The sequence below is a fragment of the Podarcis muralis genome, chromosome 17 (genome assembly GCF_964188315.1).
Source record: "Podarcis muralis chromosome 17, rPodMur119.hap1.1, whole genome shotgun sequence".
In the NCBI taxonomy this organism is placed as follows: domain Eukaryota; kingdom Metazoa; phylum Chordata; class Lepidosauria; order Squamata; family Lacertidae; genus Podarcis; species Podarcis muralis.
In genome coordinates this window covers 35,519,386-35,539,512 of record NC_135671.1, presented here as the reverse complement: position 1 = coordinate 35,539,512, position 20,127 = coordinate 35,519,386, and the positions used below count along the sequence as shown (strand labels likewise).

General features: G+C 44.6%; 1 protein-coding gene across 1 annotated transcript in view; it reads left to right on the top strand.

Annotated features, from left to right (window-relative positions):
• PDE4A (phosphodiesterase 4A) overlaps window positions 1-20,127 on the top strand; it is a 385,508-nt gene that overhangs the window by 49,472 nt on the left and 315,909 nt on the right. The window contains exon 3 of the mRNA XM_028712668.2: window positions 12,968-13,200. Coding sequence (XP_028568501.2) covers window positions 13,025-13,200 — 176 coding nt within the window. The 5' untranslated portion in view covers window positions 12,968-13,024. The remainder of the gene's footprint in view (window positions 1-12,967; window positions 13,201-20,127) is intronic.

Genomic DNA, 20,127 nt, shown 5'->3' with positions numbered 1-20,127 from the left:
TGGACTACAATTCCCTGGGGAGTGACTGGACTACAATTCCCGGCCCTAGGAGTCCTCATAAGGGAGCTGGTCCTGGAGGAAGAGCGGGGAGAGACTTCATCAGGCAAGGCCTCCTTCCACCTGCCTTGCCCCACCCTCCATTCTCTGCTTCTCAATTTGTATTGTATTATTTTATGCACTGCTACTTGCCGTCTTTTTTATTGATTATAGCTTAGAAATTATTTATTGTAATTGTTAAGAGTGGGTTTCTGTTTAATTTTTATATGCTGATATTATTGTATATTCTAATGATTGTTGAATGTTACTTTATTTGATGTAGGTTGTTTGTTTTAAAGCTATGCTTTATTATGACATTTTTGTTTTGCATTAGATTGTTATAAGGTATACATTCTTTGTTTCTTCAGTTTGTGAGCCGCCTTGAGTATCATAAGATAGAAAGACGGTATACAAATTAAAAGTGATGGTGATGATCATCATCATCATCCTTGGCCACTGGGACTGAGGGGAGTTGAAAGACACATCACAAAGGCTGTCTTGGGTTCATACTGTTCTTTCTTTCTCTCCCTCTCCCTCTCTCTCTCTCTCTCTCTCTCCTCTCCCCACACATAGAGGAATCAGAGGAGGGATCAGAGGAAGGGATGGGAGCAAATACAAAATAATAGCTTGAATTTTGGGTAATGAGTGTTGCCACAATTCATGGATTCTGGCTTGCAAGGCACCCTTGGGAGGAGACTGGTTCCAGCCCAAAACATTTTGCTGCCTGAGCAAAGTTGGCAGCAAGTTGGCAGCATCCACCCTATTCCATGTGCAGACGCCAGGCAGAGCAGGGCAAGCTGCATGGGGCAAACAGGTCTCTGCCCCACCTTAACCCCTAATTCTTATGTGCCCCCCCCAAGCAGGGGCGCCAACTTGAATAAAAAAATGGGGGGGGGCAAGTAAACCCCACCCCACATAATCCATCACATGATGGAGCACACCTACACTATTTAAATGGCAATGCCCATCAACTTGGGGGCAGTAGCCCCCTCAAATATTGGGGGAGGGCGAAGGGACCTTGACCCCTAGGAGTTGGCTCCTATGCCCCCAGGCACTAGCTGCCTAAGGTGATGAGAAAGGACAGGAATGCAAAGGCTGCTTAATCTGTCCCTGCCAGGTCATTTTTCCCAGGGACACCCAGCATCTTCTTGCTACGCACCCCCTGGAGTGGCTCCACCCCCCACAGTTGCTGCATAGCAAGTCACAAAGCAGAACTGCCTGGAAACCCCACTTCTTAAATGAAGTGTTTGGAAGCCAGGGCTGTTGGTTGGAAGTTAATCGGTTTATGATCAGATTACTAACTAATCCTTACGTAAAGGGACAACACTGAGTAGCAATGAGACATTACTATTTTCACTGTCAGGCGGCTGTAAGCTGCTTAGCCAACAGAGATACTTGGCTCTTCGTTACAATATTTGCACCTTATGCATAATGAGTTACTCAGGACTGTCCATTGATACAATTCTGCAAGGGAAATACAATCACATCTATCAAAATCAAAATTAAGTAACCTTTTGGAACATACTCTTAGGTTATGCACATATTATATTCCAGACTCTCCAAGTGCCCCTGTTTTCCAGGGATGGTCCCGGATTTACAGAAGCTGTCCTGGTTTCTGATTTTTTCCTGGAATGTACCGCTTTTCCTTAGGGCGTCCCTATTTTAATCAGAGAAATGTTGGAGGGTATGGAGTTATGTGACCCCTGAGCCAAGGAGATAAGTAATATGCAGCCTTTAGCAAACATCTGAAGGCAGCCCTGTGTGGAAGTGGAACACAAAGGCTTCTATTTGGACATTACGCATATAATCTATTTGTATTTCCTGTTCTCAGTGTTGGTCCTTAATTGCTGCTTCTTCTGTATTGGCAAGATCCATGCTGGAGATGCTTGCGTGTTGGCCAGGGACGAAGGGGTGAGTGAAGATCTATATCAGGAACAAGTGGGGAGTGAATATGTACATTGGGAACAAGCAGGGGAATCAAGTCAACCTTACCTGATGGTTGAAGTGGGAATCAAAGGCCTTTGTGGGGGAAAGGGACTTGCTCTGAATCATACCAGGCAGAGCCCAGGAGACCCCCGATGGCCAGCCCCTGCCATTTCCAACCTAGGGATGGGAGGAGACCAGCAGCACCTCCCATTCATGAAGAGGTATTGAGGGACGGCGCCAAGGAGGTGGTAGAGTCAGCCTCCAAGGAGTGCCCTGCAGTTGTTGTCGCCAGCAGCAGACAATGCATTCCTTGGTGGCCTGCTGCACCTGGGGATGCTGCTGCCCGAGGCACTCGCTTCACCTTGCCTCACGGGTGAGCCGGCCCTGGCAAAAGCCCCAGCAAATTATGCAGCTGCCTGTCAGGATCCTGATTTCTCCACCTAGATATGTGAAGATGTCATGCCAGGGGAAAGCATGATAGGCCTGAGGCTTTGTTTCTGCCTGACTTGAGGGATTCACTGTCTACCATGTCCTCATTAGTCTTGATTGGCATTCTCGAGGGGAATGATTGAAAGGCCAGGACTGAGAGGTTAGAATAAGAGACTCAACAGAGGCTGGATTTCAAGTAAGGAAGGTGGTATGTTGTTAGGACCCTCTCAATTTATTTACTAAAAAAAATGGCCTTTTATCTTACCGTTGTCTAATCCTGTTTTCTATTACTTTTGTTGTTGTTCTTGTCATATATATTGGGAGTGAGGGAAGATGTTAGGAGAACCACAGTTCTTCTGAACTGATGGAGAATGAATATGACCGCTCTCTTGGTCCCTGAAAACAGGAATGAATACCTAGGCTATTCCCATGCTAGTCAACAGAGGGCCTTTTGCAGAGATAGGTTTCCCTTGAGCAAAGCTGGCTGGAAGATTCTCATGTCTTATTTGGGGGTGGAGTCAAATGGCTGTGTTAGTGGCACTGAAGTGAGCTCCCTGAGGCGCAAGGCTGGGGAAAGTTTGTGGAGGTTCTGGGCTGCCCAGATGACAAGACCCCCCTCTTGGCCTGGCTGACATGGTCCAAAGGAAAGCAGAGCACCAGCTTGGCTGCAGGAGTTGCAGCAAGGAGGCAAACAAGGCACCATCCAACTGCCTTAGGGACTCCTCTCCAGATTTGTGTAAGGTTTACTCCTTAGCCTTTTCTTCTCTTGAAGAGAAGAACCTGTGCAGGTTCTATAGTGGGTGCTACTGCAGTTTGCTGATCAGAGGTATTGCTCCAGTCTCTTCCCCAAAACACCCTCAGTTACCGGTAATTTAGACAAGTTTTATCTTGTTTCAGTATTGGTCAACAACAGCAATGTATTGTCTAAAGGGAGTCCTCAGTATTTTTTCCAGAGATTCTAAGCTGGATAAATCTGAACTGATAGAACAGCAAAACATTCACAGCAGGTGTGTTCAGTGAAGTGTAATTATTGGGGTTTTTAAAATGACAGTTTTATGGGCATTTATTTTTCTTGGTTTGCAATGGGAATATTGACTATGACTGTACATTATGGCATATGCATCATGTTTGCTGATGGGTCTGCAAATGAGATTTCTACTGATTGTGTCCATTCTTTTGATGTCTGATCAGTTTTAGGGGGAAACAAACCTTAGAGGAATGTCTCACCAATTGAATGAAATTAACGTAACCAACAACCTAGTCCTAGATATCTTTACTTAGATGTTTGTTTTTCAGAGTTTAGTGAAATGTATGTCTTGGAAAATATGTTTAGAATTGCAGCCTTGCAGGCAAAACCTGTACATGTTTACACCAAAGTAAGTAAGGGTACAGGGACGTGGGTGGCGCTGTGGGTTAAACCACAGAGCCTAGGACTTGCTGATCAGAAGGTTGGTGGTTCGAATCCCCGCGATGGAGTGAGCTCCTGTTGCTCGGTCCCTGCTCCTGCCAACCTAGCAGTTCGAAAGCACGTCAAAGTGCAAGTAGATCAATAGGTACTGCTCCGGCGGGAAGGTAAACGGCATTTCCGTGCGCTGCTCTGGTTCGCCAGAAGCGGCTTAGTCATGCTGGCCACATGACCAGGAAGCTGTACGCCGACTCCCTTGGCCAATAAAGCGAGATGAGCGCCGCAACCCCAGAGTCGGCCACGACTGGACCTAATGGTCAAGGGCCCCTTTACCTTTACTATGTAAGTGCACATAGGCTTGCAACTGTAACCCCAAAACTGCTATTCTTATTTATTACATTTATTGTTCTTTATTCATTGCCTATATTTATCTTTGAAGATAGTTATTATATCTCCTCTCAGCCAGCCATTCCCCCTGCTAAACATTTCCAGCTCCTTCAACCATTCCTCATAAGGCTTGGTTTCCAGACCATTGATCATCTTGGTCACCCTCCTTTGCATGTTCCAACTTGTCAATATGCTGGAGATAGTATTCCAGGTGTGGTCTGGCCAAGGCAGAATAGAGTGGTACTCTTACTTCCCTTGAGCTGGACACTAGACTGGACACTAGCCAGATGTCCCCATCTTATATTTGTGCAGCCAATTCTTCCTGCCTAAGTGACAACCTGACATTTGTCTATATTGAAATTCATTTTGTTAGCTTGGGCCCAGTTCTCCAATCTGTTAAGGTCCTATTGCCTTCTGTGGCATTAGCTATCCCTCCCAGATAGTAAGAAATGCCTTCAGCGAGACATCTTGGAAGAAATGGAAGCCGGTGTGCAGAGAGTTAACAAAATGTGGGGTCTATCAGACAGATGTGATCACCCAAAGCAATTTCATAGGGGCTTTGTTTACCTCACCAAACAAATGTGTTTGAGGGTGAGGGGTTCAACTGCACATAGTTACACTAGTAAGTAAAAATAGCAATGAGTCCTCACATGGATTTCATTAGTGGATTTCTTTGTTATAATTATACCCCAGCCGTCCTCCAAGGAGCTCAGGGCATTGTTTTCCTCCTACCCATTTTATCATTACAACAGCCCTGAGAGGTTACCTTGCCAGAGTTAGACTCCTCATGGCTGAGTGAGGATTTGAACATGCATCTCTCCAGTCCTAGTCTGACACTTTCGCTTCTGCACCAGACTGACTCTCATATAAGTGGTTCATATAATGCGGGCTTCCTCAACCTCAGCCCTCCAGATGTTTTGAGACTACAATTCCCATCATCCCTGACCACAGGTCCTGTTAGCTAGGGATGATGGGCGTTGTAGTCCCAAAACATCTGGAGGGCCGAGTTTGCCTATGCCTGGTATAGACTTTTGCCTTAGGCACACACTGGACAATTGGAGGACTACTGAGGGCTTCTTTTAAGCGCACGCTTAAGTTTCTCAGCTTGCTGCGGTCAGTGATCTCACCCTCTCAGAGTGCCTGTGCTCCACTCCTGCGACACCTGTCACAGTTAGCTAGTAACAATTTTATTGTGGAGCTTGACCCTCTGCAAGGTGGCTGAACTGTTTCAGCTCTCAGTCTGGAGGACAGAGAATACATGAGACCCCTTTTCACCATAAGGTATTTGGTGGCTTGGAGCAAGCCATGCTTGCCTGGCTCAGTTTCCCCATCTGTAAAATGAACAAAGTAGGGATTTCAACAGACCATTGTTATGAGAGTGTCTCATGAGGGCTGTAAATAACAGAAAACAAACTTTTCAGACCCAGGATTGGCCTTTAATTGCAGCTTGCAATATGGGACCCACTATTAACTTTTTACCATGTATGATTGTCTGTCTTCAGCGAGAACAGTGAGGCAGAATATTCAAAACAAAAATTGTCATTATCTTGGGACGGGGGTGGGGAATGTTATTCTACGGTGGTATTCCTGTTCCATTAGGAACTGGGCGAAAATCCAGAGCAGCAGGCTTGCCAATTACAAAAAGCTTTAATGTTGGATTAGCCGTCTTGCTTTGATCAGTTTTAATTGGCCAATTAAAATTGTACAGTAATAAATTAGACATTTAATGAAGTTAACATTTTCACTTTACTATTTAGCACAGTTTATTGTTTGGAAACAAGTTCCTGGAGCACATGACTCAGCTGGGGAGGCACCCTTCCAAGCTCCAATGAGCAATTGAGGAGGTCCAGGGGGGATTGTGGGCAGGGAGGCAGCAGTCTCAGAAATGGTGCCTTGCATGCAGCTGTCAACCCTTGGCAGAAACACTGAGCAATGCTCAGTGCGCCACTTCTGAGCTGGCCAGTGCCTTTCTCCCTAATAATAATAATAATAATAATAATAATAATAATAATAATTTATTATGTATATGCTGCCCATCTGACTGGGTTACCCCAGCCACTCTGGGTGACTCCCGACAAAAAATAGTAAAAACACAATACAATACACAATACAAAAATAATGGGCATCTTTCTTCTTCACCAAGCTGCCCTGGAAGAGGATTGTCAGAACTTTGCCTCAGCGTCTGCCCTTTTCCTGGTTAGTAGGTCAGAGTAGCCGTGGCGAATCTTTGCACCAAACCGTCCCCACCTATATCTGACATGGTGTATGACATTCATGAAAGTCCTTATGTTCGAAAGAATTTCAGAGTGATGTACAGGAAAAATAAATCAAAACACAGTAGTAATGAAATGCAATACAACTGTTTCAGAGTACTGTACAAAGTCGAGGTCCAGTACCATACAAAAGAATGTAAAAGCCATGTACAGTGGTACCTCGGGTTACAGACGCTTCAGGTTACGGACTCCGCTAACCCAGAAATAGTACCTCAGGTTAAGAACTTTGCTTCAGGATGAGAACAGAAATCACCCTGTGGCAGCGGGAGGCCCCATTAGCTAAAGTTGTACCTCTGGTTAAGAACAGTTTCTGGTTAAGAACGGACCTCCAGAATGAATTAAGTATATAACCAGAGGTACCACTGTACAAAAATAGAGATCAAATGTAAAAGAGATCAACAAAAATGAAAATTAGTGTAGCCTCAAATGCAATTCTTTTTTAAAAAATTGAACAATATACTACATTGGATTTACGGAAGAGGAAAGGGTATGATGGCCTTTTCCTTGCCTTTTTTGCCAACTGATCTGGAAGCAAAATTAAAATTAACGGTGAGGCTAATTCCACACAGACACACTCATGTGGCTACCCTCCCTGTCTACTTTATCATGACCAGAACTCTCTCCATTGGCTCTCACAAGAAGCATGCTCTGTCCCCAGACCCTCATTATTTTGTGCAAGGGATTCAGGGTGTGGGGCAGGGCTCCCTGCCAAAAGCTGCGGGAGGTTTGCAAGCAGCATATATCAGCTGATCTGCAGCGTCAGCAAAGCACTGTGCATTTGCAAGTGCCTGTCACCTGTAGTGTTTGCAAAACTGCATTTGTAAGCGTGGTTTGACTTCAAACTATGCAGGAAAAGGAAAACTCACCAGTCCAAAGGGCCTGCTGGGGTTAGCGGACGCTAGGGCCCAGCCCGCTGGCTGGATCCAGTTCCTGGCCCCAGGGACTATAAGCAAAACTATTTGAAGGCATTTAGACGGTGGGCCCACTGCACTAAAATGGTAGCCTCACTTAATGTTTGGCTTGACAACCACTTAAAATGGCTTCCTCTAGCCAGACCTACCAACTTGCACTTGGGGGAAGTTTTGAAAAGACTTATATTGAATTCTTGTCTCCTGGTCCATCAAACTTGCCCTAAGCCAGTTAAATGCTGTACCTGTTATTAACACAGTCCAAATTTTCCTGACTATTGGGAAGGTTTAGGGTTTTAGTTCTTTAGATGAGACACTACTGGTGTATTTGTACTAGTTGTTGTACTTAAAATATACTTAAAAACCAAGCATGCATTCCAGCAGCAGGCAGAATGGATTCTTTTGTTGCACTCTTTTATCAAAGACCGAAACCGACCAGGGACCAGCTAGATGCAGTGATCAAGATCTATGATCATGTCTCCTGCATAGCAATAGGAGTTACAAATTATTAATTCAAAGCTTTCTAAATCACCCTTCACAGTACAGCACACAGCAATGACACTCACAGCGATATACAATATTCCAGAGTACAAGCATAACAGTATATATTAAACCACATTTCTGTACATTGTACTTCTATTACCTTTAGGGACAGTGCCTATCAAAGAACAGAGACGTAAAGGCTGTAATCCTTTACATATTTACCATAAGACCAATTGAACTCAATAGGAGTTGCTTCTGGGTAGACATGCATAGGATAGTGCAATGAGAAAGGTTAAAATGGCTTTGATTTTGTTTTAGACTACCAGTAGGGTTCATCTGATTGACAAGCGCACACACACAAAAACCACCTGCAGAGAAATATTGATATAAGAAAATTGAAGCTCTATGAAATAAGTTTATGTCTCTAAGTGCATTGGGTCTAAAAGCATGTGCGTTCAGTACATGTCTACAAACACAGAAAACCGAAAACAAACCCATACACAAATTCGCAAACCTACACTTTAAATGCAGTCCTTTAAATCAGCACACCCTCTAATTTACCTAGCTGTCAAAAAGGGAAGCTATCTAGCAGACTGGCCACTAGGAGTGCTATAGCAGATGGCCCTAAACTGATAGTATCCATTAATATTCAGAGATGTGTGTCTTCCAGAAGTAATAAGTATCCATTAATATTCAGAGATGTGTGTCTTCCAGAAGTAATAAGTATCTACATATTTTATGAATGGGAACACAAGAATCATGAATGAAATAGTTTATTTATGAATAGAACTCAAACCAAAAGTCCCAATATTGTACACAGAGTGAACCAGGGTGCCTTAGGCAGCTGTGTTTCACCTGTCTTTGCCCCACCACCATGTTCCTGACCTGCCAATAGGTAGCCAGGAACTTTCTTAAGGAACTGTCAAATGGGCAATACCAGCTGGCTGGAGACTCGACAAAGGGAAGGGTAGTGATCTGTGCCTGAATGGAGGGTGTGTGTGTTTAAGTAAGACAGCAAGAAATGAAATAAGGCTTGCACTAGTTAAAATTTCAAGAGGAAATGCAAATTGGTATCAAAATGCAAGAGACACCCAGAGACTTGTAATTCAAAATATCTCGATAGACAGGTTGCAAATAATGTACCTCCTTTTTTTGTTATGTTTCTGTTATGTTTTGTGGGTGGGGTTTTTTTTTTTTTGTAATGGGATGGGCAAAATCTGAACTTTAAAAAGATGCTTGGAGTCTCCCTTCCTCTTGTCACTGGAAGTGAAACGTGTTGCAGCAGACCAAATAAAGGATCAGACTTACCAGCCATTCTGCTTTTACTCAGTACTTTTCTTCTAGGAAAAAGGGTGCCAGTATTGCGGACCCTTGAGCACCTCCAGGGAAAAAAGCACTGCTTTTACTTAACCTGGTATCTGTCTCCGATTTTACTAAGACCACTGAGTGAACATTAAGGGAACACAAGTCCCTTGAGCAGGGTTGAGGTGCAAAGGAAATCCCTGATTTTTATAACAATCAGGACTATTGCCAATGCATCCATAGAACTAAATTATAAGCCAAGAGCTTTGCAGACATCTCCTGAACCTTGTTTCCAAATCTCAGAGTCTACTCTGTCTCATGCTGTGCTAGAGGAAAAAAAATAGAGAATCGACAAGCTGCTCTCCATTAAGCTGGAGGGAGGGGGAAGAGCAAAATGAGAAAGGAAAGCAGGGAACAAGCCTATTTCTTCTCCTCTCTGTTTTTTTACAAGAGTGATTTCCTAGCTCAAGAGAAGAGAGGCCCATTGGGCCTGCTGGTGTTATTCTATGATTGAAATCTTGCAAAAAAGTGAGGTAAGGGCTGAGCAAAGCTGTGGCAAGGAGTCAGCTCTTTCTCTCCCCATTCCCTTTTCTGACTAATGGTAAAGAAATAACCCTCATGTTCAGCCCGGACACTGAGATCCAGCGCCGAGGGCGTTCTGGCAGTTCCCTCATTGCAAGAAGTGAGGTTACAGGGAACCAGACAGAGGGCCTTCTCGGTAGTGGCACCCGCCCTGTAGAACGTCCTTCCTTCAGATGTGAAGGAAATAAGCAGCTATCTTATCTTTAAAAGACATCTGAAGGCAGCCCTGTTTAGGGAAGCTTTTAATATTTAATGCTGCATTGTTTTTAACACTCGATTGGGAGCCACCCAGAGTGGCTGGGGAAACTCAGCCAGATGGGCGGGGTATAAATAATAAAGTATTATTATTATTATTATTATTATTATTATTATTATTATTACCCAGATGATCTTAGAGCAGGGGTTGTCAGGTTTTATTGGTGACCCAGAGTCCGAGCCACCATTTTAATTTCCCAGAAGAAATATTGTAGGGAAACACGTGCATGTTCCTTCTAAGGAAATTCTGTGAAAGGAGAATAAGTGTGCTGTGACCATCTTGTATAGTTTCCCCTGCTATTGAGGAATGCTCCCTGTTGTTATTAGACAGCAACAACATCGATGTGTACACGTGCTTGTGCGTAACATCCATATTGTGTGATCTCTAAGATCAGGACCAGCAGGACATAAACATCTTCCTATCGTATGCATAAGGTTGTAGGGGTGGCTGTCTCGCCAAAAGGGCTGGTGACCCAGTGGTGGATTTATGGTGTGTGGGGCCTTCAACTTAGCCCTTTTGGGGGGCCCTATTTGTTCCTCGAAATAAATGTTCCTGTGTCAAAACTAGGGCTGCATGAGACGACTTTACTTATTGGCTAAAAGCACTGACAAGTGGGAACAGTCAGACTGACTCATTTAAGAGAAATTGCTTAGAGGGGTCCCTGCAGATTATGCTTCATAACTTTCTAGGAGGGCTAGAGATTTGTTTGCTTGCTTATTTATTTATAAGATAGTTCAGAGTCTGACGCCTCTGTTCAAGGTTGCCATTGAAGGCCTTCGTGGGGCCTGGAGTGGTGACCCCCACCCTAATGAGTCTACCTCCATTGACTTTAGTTGAGGTGTAAGAAAAATGAAGACTGGAAACAGTGCAACGAACTAAAACACTAGAATTCAACAATGGCAAATCATTCTTTGCAGTCGCATTTCAAAGGTATCCTCTCAGTTAACTATGTATACCAATAACTTGGATGCTCCTCAGCCACAGAGGTCCCTAATTCTGGGCATACATATAAATCTGCCACTGATGGGACCGCTGACTTAGAGGCAGCAGATGCTGACATAACACTTGTTTGGGCCAGTTTCTCAGCTGTTATTCTGGTTCCAGAGATGGCTCTTGTTCCCTCAGACTTTGGTGTAACCTGATGCCTGAATAGCATCTAAACAGCCCCATATGAATCTATATATCTAAAGACAGAGCTGTAGTGGTTGGGTGGGGGGAGGGGTTAGCCAGGTTTTTTGTGTTAGAATGTTCAGGGTGGCAGGAGAGCATATATTGTTTATTAATATCCTTCCTAACTTGCGCTAGCAAATTCCTTTACTTAGCAGAGTTTACATTCCCCTTTTCACGCACAGCAGATAGCTGGTTGCAGGCTTGTGTAAGCCTCTCACTATTATACAATTCAGTCTGTCTCAGATTGAATTGTATAATTCCTGGTAAATTCCTTCTAATCCCTCTTAAAAGAATAAAGACGCGACAATCTTATTTAAAGTCAATGAAAGAAGTTTACTCACATCAGTTCACAGTTGGATTCCTGAAGGCATACTTAGTTGCAAATATGTACATGTGGATCTACCCCATATGGGGGAATAGTTCCAGTGCTTATGCTAGCTGAAAGCTAGCATAGCAGTCCCTAGCTAAAAAGCTGGTCCAATGAAGAAGGAAGTCAAAGAAGAGAGAGAGTGCTGTGTGACTTTTCCTTTTTGTTACCTGGACAGGTAAGGTTATGCTCACCTCTACTCACATGCAAGGAAGGATGCTCCAGCCCAGGAAGTAACAGGAAGTTTCGACTGGCTGGACCAACATCCCCTTGCATGTCCACTCTAGGAAAACAAGGAACGTTGTATTTGATCCCAGTGGATTACAACCCACATTTTTGTCCTGGGTGAAGCTTCCAGAGCGGCGCCATTGAGACTCCCAACCTACGTGTGCATGTGTGTATGCAAATGCACATGGGGTGTGTGTGTGCCAAACTGGGTCTTTGTCCTCGGTGAAATAAAGTCTAGTTTCGCCCCTGCTGAAGACTTCTAACTTCATATAGACTTCATGGCTTCAACAATGGCCAACTTTTCTCTTTCCCCACCTGTCATTGGTTTGTTTACCATCTAGCTTGAAGAAAAAGTGCTGGAGAAATAAATAAAAAAGCTAGCACACTATTTTGTTATATCTGGCCTGATAGAGATATTGCCTTAATATATACTTTGGAATTCACCTAAGACATCCAGCTAATTAAAGAGGTACATTTGAAGTGCCTGCATGAACGATGTACATTGCCTTGAGTTCCTGGGACGAAACAAGCAAATAACACAATGGATGCTGTCACTGGCATTTTGCAGCATTTAACGGCACCCTGTTGTCCCATCATAGTCAGGCCGCAGTGCTGCTTGCCAAATGAGGAATGAACAGAGGTGGGTTTAGAAATCACATTTCCAAACCCAATTCATATCTCAGCTTGGTAGAGGGGAGAAATTTGATACAGATTAAAGGGGAACTGGGACGTGGGTGGTGCTGTGGGTTAAACCACTGTGCTGCTTGGGCTTGCTGATTGAAAGGTCGGCAGTTTGAATCCCCGCTCCCTCGGCCTGTAAAGCGAGATGAGCTCCGCAACCCCAGAGTCATTCGTGACTGAACTTAATTGGCAGGGGTCCCTTTACCTTTAAAGGGGAACTACCAAATTCTCATTTGAAACAAAGGCATCCTCAAAATTCACACATATCCACACTTATTCAAACTTTGCAGTAAAGTTATGCAACCAACCAATGTTTTACAAAACATTACAACAGCATACAAAAATGCATTATATTAAGGGAAAGTGAGAGAACCAAAACTGACAGATCTTTCTATTCCTAAATTCAGCTTTATCTTGCCTGCTTGTATCCATACCTGGCAAGCTGAGGCTGCACTATGTAGCTCTTTTAAGTTTCTGATACCCTGTTGAATGGAGTAACCCAATTCCCACCCCTCTCCCTCTTCTCCTCTGCAGAAGCCCAAGGACACATTGGACCCCAGCTGGTGCAGCCGCTCCTACACTTCCTCCAACATGCTGGGTGCCGACCTGCGTCGGGGACGTAGACGCCTCTCCTCCAGCCTGCAAGTCCCACCCTGGAAGCCCATAGACAGAGCACGCTCACCAGAGCCCGACAATGTCCAGCGGCCAACTACTCTCCCACTACGAATCCCTCCACGAATTTCTATCACCCATGCTGACCCAGACAGGTAAGGCAAAGGGAGATAGTGAAGCAGGGGTGCTGTGTTATTGAGAGAGCAAGTGTGCCGGTGGACATCCTACAGATCTGAGATGCCAGCACACAGAGAATATAAGGGATAGTTATTTGCTGTGTTGCATTTGGAGCTCCTGGGAAGAGAGGGTTGGGAGTGACCTCTGTAATAATGTGAGGGCAGGCATCCAGAAAAAGAGTCGTGGAAATTGTTTCCCCACTACACCTGTGTCTCGTTCGTATGTAAAAACTTTGCTACCATGTAATCAGCATATCATTTACAAGGAATCTCTGGATCTACAAACAGCCAACAAAGGTGGGTTAGAAATTCAATTGCAGACTTATGTTCACATCTGGTGGGGGTGTAAAAATGTATACTTTTTTGCCAAAGGATGTTTAAGGAGATAACAGAAATCACTGGGTTAAAGCTGACCGAAAGTTCAGAAGTAGCATTATTATCAATTTACGATGGGGTGGAAGGTTCGCAGGCTATGAAGGACTTGCTCACAAAGTTATTGGCAGCTGCACAAGTCATTATAGCTAGGAAGTGGAAGGGGCAAGCAGAATATAAAATGGAAGAATGGTATAAAGAGGTGTGGGAAATATCTATGAATGATAAATTAACATGTACTATTAAGGTAAGATGGGGAATATGCAGGAGAAATGATTTTGAGGAGATATGGATGTTATTTGTAGAATTTGTACTGTTAAAATGGAAAGGGGTCAAACCATCGCAAGAGGTGTTGAAATTTTGGGAGGTTGGATAGTTACAACAGAATGATCTCTGGGGTGGGGTGCACATTTTTATTCTTATTTATTTATTTATTTATTTAATTGCTTATTTATTCATTCTTATTACTTGTCAAAATAAAAAATCATTCAATTGCACATTACGGGAGAAATTTCATCTTGCTGGTGGCAAGAGTGGTGGTGGTCATAGTGAACAGAACAGAAGCAACGTGGCCCAAAACCTTACTAAGCCCAAACAGTCCACTGCATATGATGTCAATAAACAGTGTCTGGTTGCAGTTAAGAAAGAGCAGAATTGATGCAGCAATCCTGGCCTCTGATTCCACTATCAGCATCAGCTTCTGTTCATGTTTGCTGAGGAGAAGTTCTGGGACTTGCTTCCTCTTCTTCAGCCAGGCTGTCAAAGCTGTGGAGAGATGCTTAGATGGTAGTTCAGATAAATAATTGGGGAGGAGTACAGAGTTGGATTCTCTTGTGTTGGCCTAGTGCACACATCACAGTAAACTGTAGTTAATGGTTTACTGCAGGCATGTCCCAAGTCTGTTTTGGGGGCCTATTCCGGCCCACTGGTCGGTTTAATCCAGCCCCTATGCCAGTTTGTTTCCTTGGGTAAAATCCTAACAAAACCTCAACAACGTCAACCCCAAAATAGGTCAACAACTGGTTGGCCCTTTGGTCGGCCCTTCATCAAATCTGGCCCTCTTTGAAAAATGTTTGGACACCACTGATTTACTGTGAATGAACCTGCTTTGCTTCTCCCCAGGAAGAAGGTTTTGCATTATATCTGAACCGAGGTTGTGGTTTGTTTCAGTGAAGCAAACAGCAACCTCTGGTTCAGATGTAACACAGCCAGGGATCGTGGTTTGTTTCCCAGCAGGAAGAAGCCAAGTGAGGAAGACTGATGCATGAATGATTAACCCATTAGCTATGGCTAATGAAGCTGACTCAGCTAGCCCTGGCCCCAAGAGCTCAGACCTCTTCCTCCTCTTCTAGGCTGTGATACACCGATTATATCCATTTGTTTATTATTATCAAATAATAAATATATACTAGGATGCTTTTTGAGATGCTTCTGTTGGAATGTAAGTTCTTAATAATGCTAAATCTCTTTTCTTTGCGATTCCCATTTCGTTGAGTCCAAGTTCGTTTAACCTGTGTTTTGCTCTGGCATTTAAGAAACTGCATCCACTTCTCTTCATAGGGCTTCTAAACACCTTAGCTAGTACATATTGTAGTGAGTTGCAGGGGTATGTGTGTAGCCTGCATGATTCTCCTGTCCCTTCTGATTCCTGGGGTCCTGGATCCAGCAAGGCTTAAAATCTAACAGAGGATCCCATTGTTGAACTAGCCACTTAGCTTCTTGATGTGTTAATGGGCCTAACTAAGCATGGTTGCTAGTATAAGAAAGCAAATGGCTCTGTGGTAGAGAGCCAAGAGGTGGGGCCCCTCCCTCACCTGGCTCATAGAGAGAAGGACAACATCCTGAGGAATGTATGAGAGAGAACTGGGCAAGAAGCAGGCAGAAGCCAGAGGGCGAGAGTCATGCTTGATTTCTGCTGGAATCCAAGGCTATGACTATAGGAGAAGTAAGACCTCTTGGGGTGTTGATGCTGTGAGCACCTCCATCATAGGGTCAAGTTGTATATATGTGTAACTAAACCATATATCATAAAGACACCACAGTCTCTGCTGTACCTCATTTCAAGGAAACTCAACCCTGGGCATCATGCCATCTTGACCTGGTTGGAGACTAGGGAGACGTGCAACATTATTAACACTATACCTCAATTAGACGTAAAAGGAAGACTTTGACAAGGTTGCCATCCAAGCAGAAAAAAGCAACTTGGACGGAGTTTATTTTCGGTTGAACCCGTTGTTAAAAATTATATTTATTTATTTTTAAGTATTCTGCCTCTGGGGTGATTCAAAGAGTTCAAGTCCCAGGCCATTTTCAGGTGCCAGAACTTTTGATGCCAGGAGTTGTGGGTAACTGCAGACACTGGTGGTGTCAGCCTAACCTTTGCCCAGGTGAGCAGAGTGGGGCTATGGTAAAATAGAGTGTTGCTTGTGCAATTCAGAATAGGACTCCTTGAATGAGAAGCTAGTTGCTGCTTTGAACAGCAGCATATCTGGATGGATTGAGGCCAATACTGGATGACCAAGTGGGGGAGACTTGGAATGGAATTTCGTGGGTAACTCAGTTGTGGCCCCTGCAAGGCAGCCATTAAGAATTGTTTGTGCTCTCTCTTTTATTTCAAAGAGAGGTGGTAGATTCATAGAATTGTAGAGTTGGAAGGGATCCCAAAGATCATCTAGTCCAACCCCCTGCAATGCAGGAATCTCAACAGAAAAAAAGAGTGTTTTCTCCCTCCTCCTCTTTGTATGCTCACTACACACATCAGACCATTAGGGTTAATCCAGAGAGATTTACGATTAAATCTGCCTCTGAACTTCCCAACCACACCATCTGTATTAAGTGGCTTATTCAGATCAGAGATATACATTTCCCTGTGACAGAAATTCCCTTTAAAACCTCCTTCATCTCCTTAACTTCCCTCCCTCTCAAGCCACCATTCCAGAGGGGGCCGGCACAATCCTCTGAGTGATGATCTCCTCTTTGATAATCTCCTGTTTGCTGTGCTCTGAGGGAGCTCTGAACCCAAAGCCAATGCTGAAAACATCTCAGCCAAAGGCTCATGATTAGTTTAGTACTACTGGCAAGCCAGGTGCCCCGACCTTATATTTGTGCATTTCTGCCTAAGTGTAGAACTTGACATTTATCCCTATTGAAATTCATTTTGTTAGTTCTCCAATCGTTTAAGGTCATCTTGAATCCTGATTCTGTCTTCTGCTGCGTTAGCTACTTTCATGGGAAAGGCAATATTAATTGCATCATAGACATCCACACAGGTGGATTCATCCATGAGACAAGGTGGGGCAACTGTCTCACACAGCAGGATTCACAGCAACAGTAGCAGATCCCAGTGTAGTTCTTTATCCCCCGCCCCCCCCGGTTCCTGTGTGTGTGTAATTAATTTAGGAATTTGAACTGCTAGGCTGGCAGGAGCTGGGACAGAGCAACGGGCGCTCACCATGTCACGGGGATTCGAGCCGCCGACCTTCCGATCAGCGAGCTCAAGAGGCTCAGTGGTTTAGACCGAGGGCAGTCTTAAGCATATCTGGCACCGTGGTGCAAAGCTCCCTCCGGCGGCCCCACCCCACCCCGTTTCCCAGAGTTTTTTAGGGAGGACGGCGCTGCCGGTGGGGCTGGAGGAGGGCAGCGGCTGTAGGGTGGCTCCTCTGGCGGGGAAGAGGTAGAGGCTGGACGCGGCACCTCCTGGCTCAGCTGGCCACTTCGTGCCACAGTGGCCATGGCAGACGGACGCTCCGGGCATGGCACACCTTTGGCACGGCATGGCGGAGGCGGGCAAGGGTGGTGAGTTGATGCCGAGAGGTGCCGCGTCCAGCCTCCACCTCTTCCCTGGCACTTTCCAGAACTTGGCGCCCTGGCACCCCGCACCATTAGCCTCTATGAGTAAGACGCCCCTGTTTAGACCACAGTGTGCCGCAACCCCATAGTCACCTTTGACTGGTCTTAACCTTCCATGCTCACTGGAAGGACAGATCGGCTCACTGGAAGGACAGATCGTGAAGCTGAGGCTCCAGTACTTTGGCCACCTCATGAGAAGAGAAGACTCCCTGGAGAAGACCCTGATGCTGGGAAAGATGGAGGGCACAAGGAGAAGGGGGCGACAGAGGACAAGATGGTTGGATAGTGTTTTTGAGGTTACCAGCATGAGTTTGACCAAACTGCGGGAGGTAGTGGAGGACAGAGGTGCCTGGGGTGCTCTGGTCCATGGGGTCACGAAGAGTCGGACATGACTAAACGACTAAACAACAACAACAACAACCTTCCAGGGGTCCTTTACCTTTACCTTTTATCTTTTAGTTTAGGAATACACCAGAAATAGTTACTAGCATGGTTGGGAAAGAAATAAGAATCATACAGTGGTACCTCGGGTTAAGTACTTAATTTGTTCTGGAGGTCCGTACTTAACCTGAAACTGTTCTTAACCTGAAGCACCACTTTAGCTAATGGGGCCTCCCGCTGCCGCCCTGCCGCCAGAGCATGATTTCTGTTCTCATCCTGAAGCAAAGTTCTTAACCCAAGGTACTATTTCTAGGTTAGCGGAGTCTGTAACCTGAAGCATATGTAACCTGAGGTACCACTGTATACTTTTTGGATTGCTATGCAGTGTCTGGTGTGTATACAGTCATACCTCATGTTGTGTCTGCTTCAGGTCGCGTTTTTTTCGGGTCGCGGACTGCCGAAACCCAGAAGTACCGGAACAGGTTACTTCTGGGTTTCGGCAGTTGAGCATGCGCAGAAGCACTAAATCGCGCTTTGCGCATGCGCAGAAGCGCCAAATCGCAACCCGCGCATGCGGAAACGCACATGCGCAGGTTGCAAACGTGCACCCCACATGGATCACGTTCGCAACCCGAGTGTCCACTGTACATTGTTTATAGTTATGTGGAGGGCCAGGAAAGAAATTAAAGCATTGCGGAAGTAGTGGGCATGGAAAGTAACAAACACTGAAACAAATCGTCTACAGCCCCAAGTGGAGCTGTTTGGAGCTGCATTTCCCTGAATTTACAGGGGGGAAGCCTTGAGACTGGTGTTGTTTGAAGGCTAGCATCATTTGGACTGCACAAATCAAATGGGACCACAAACGGCTGCAAACACGCAGTATACTCCCGTGTATTTGCTAAGTGTACCTTGCAATGTTGTGGCAACCACCTCCATCACCCTCTTATTAAGGGCCAAGTTCCATGTGGCAGCACAGCCCACGTGGATTTGCATTCCTCATGCCTGCATCTGCACTACGCTGCCTGAGCTGCATTCGTTCCTGGCTTTGCCCCCTCCAGTTTTGGCAAGAACTTGTCAGAAAGATAACGTTCTGGCTTAGCCACAAAAGAACTCTGACGGTCTGCAAATCTGCTGGATTGCTTGCTATTCTTTTACCATTGTGAGGCACAAAGGCACCAGAGTTAAGATGGTGATTATCAATAATGGGGTGCATTTTGGATTCCCAACTAACTGCTGCGCAACAGATCTTGTGTCTTAATGCTATGCAATTATAGCCAGCAGCATATGCCATCATTAGCACTCCCTGGTGCGCTGGGGAAGGGGGTATTAGCTAAAAGCATGCTTATTTTTAGAAGGTCCTTTAAATGTTTCTTTTTTGAAAGAAAACACCCATAAATAGTCCTTTAGTCCCCAAGAGCCCTATTAGTTGAAGCAGCATGATGTGCCCTGAGATTAGTATTAATGTGCAGCCCACTTTATAAACTAATCTGGGAATTGTCTTTTTAACACTAGAGGAATATATGCTCAGCATTGACTTCTCTAAAGCTGCAGTCCTGTGCACATTTCCCTGGGAGTAAGCCGAAAGGAAAACCTTGGAAGAGTCTCAGGCTGCGTGTCACTGCACTGTCACAAGCAGCTGTTTTAAGGGCCTCTTCACACATTATATGTTTGGAGGCACACCTGTGATAAGGGACAAGAGGGTGGCATTCCCTCATGAACCTTTCAGGGGCTGGATGACTATGGCTCAGGGGTGTCAACTTGAATAAAATATTGGAGGGGCCCAGATAATCTTTTTTTTTAATTATTAATTTTCCATTTAAACATATATAATCACATCCTTATTATCCGCTTTAGCTCTCTGGCTCTTTAGGGCCTATCGACTTCCTTCCCTCCCACCTCTTGGCTTTCAAAATTAACCTTTATATCACAGCATTTTATATATTTTCCAATTCTAATAAGACTCATCACAAAATACCTCAACATTTAAATAAATGTAGAAAGGTAAAAAAATTCTCATTACAAGTCTTCAGATACCCCTACTAGTGTTAATAATAATAATAATAAATTTTATTTATATCCCGCCCTCCCCAGCCGAAGCCGGGCTCAGGGCGGATAACAAGAACTAACTTAGTTGGTCTTTAAGGTGCTACTGGAAGGAATTTTTTTTGTTTTAACAATAAAATAGTTGTTGATGGTTTACAATGATCTTTCAAATATTGTATAAATTTACTCCAGTCTTTTTGGAAAACTTGACCATGCTGTTTTCAGATTTCTCCCATCAGCTTTGCCAGTTCCGCAAAGTCC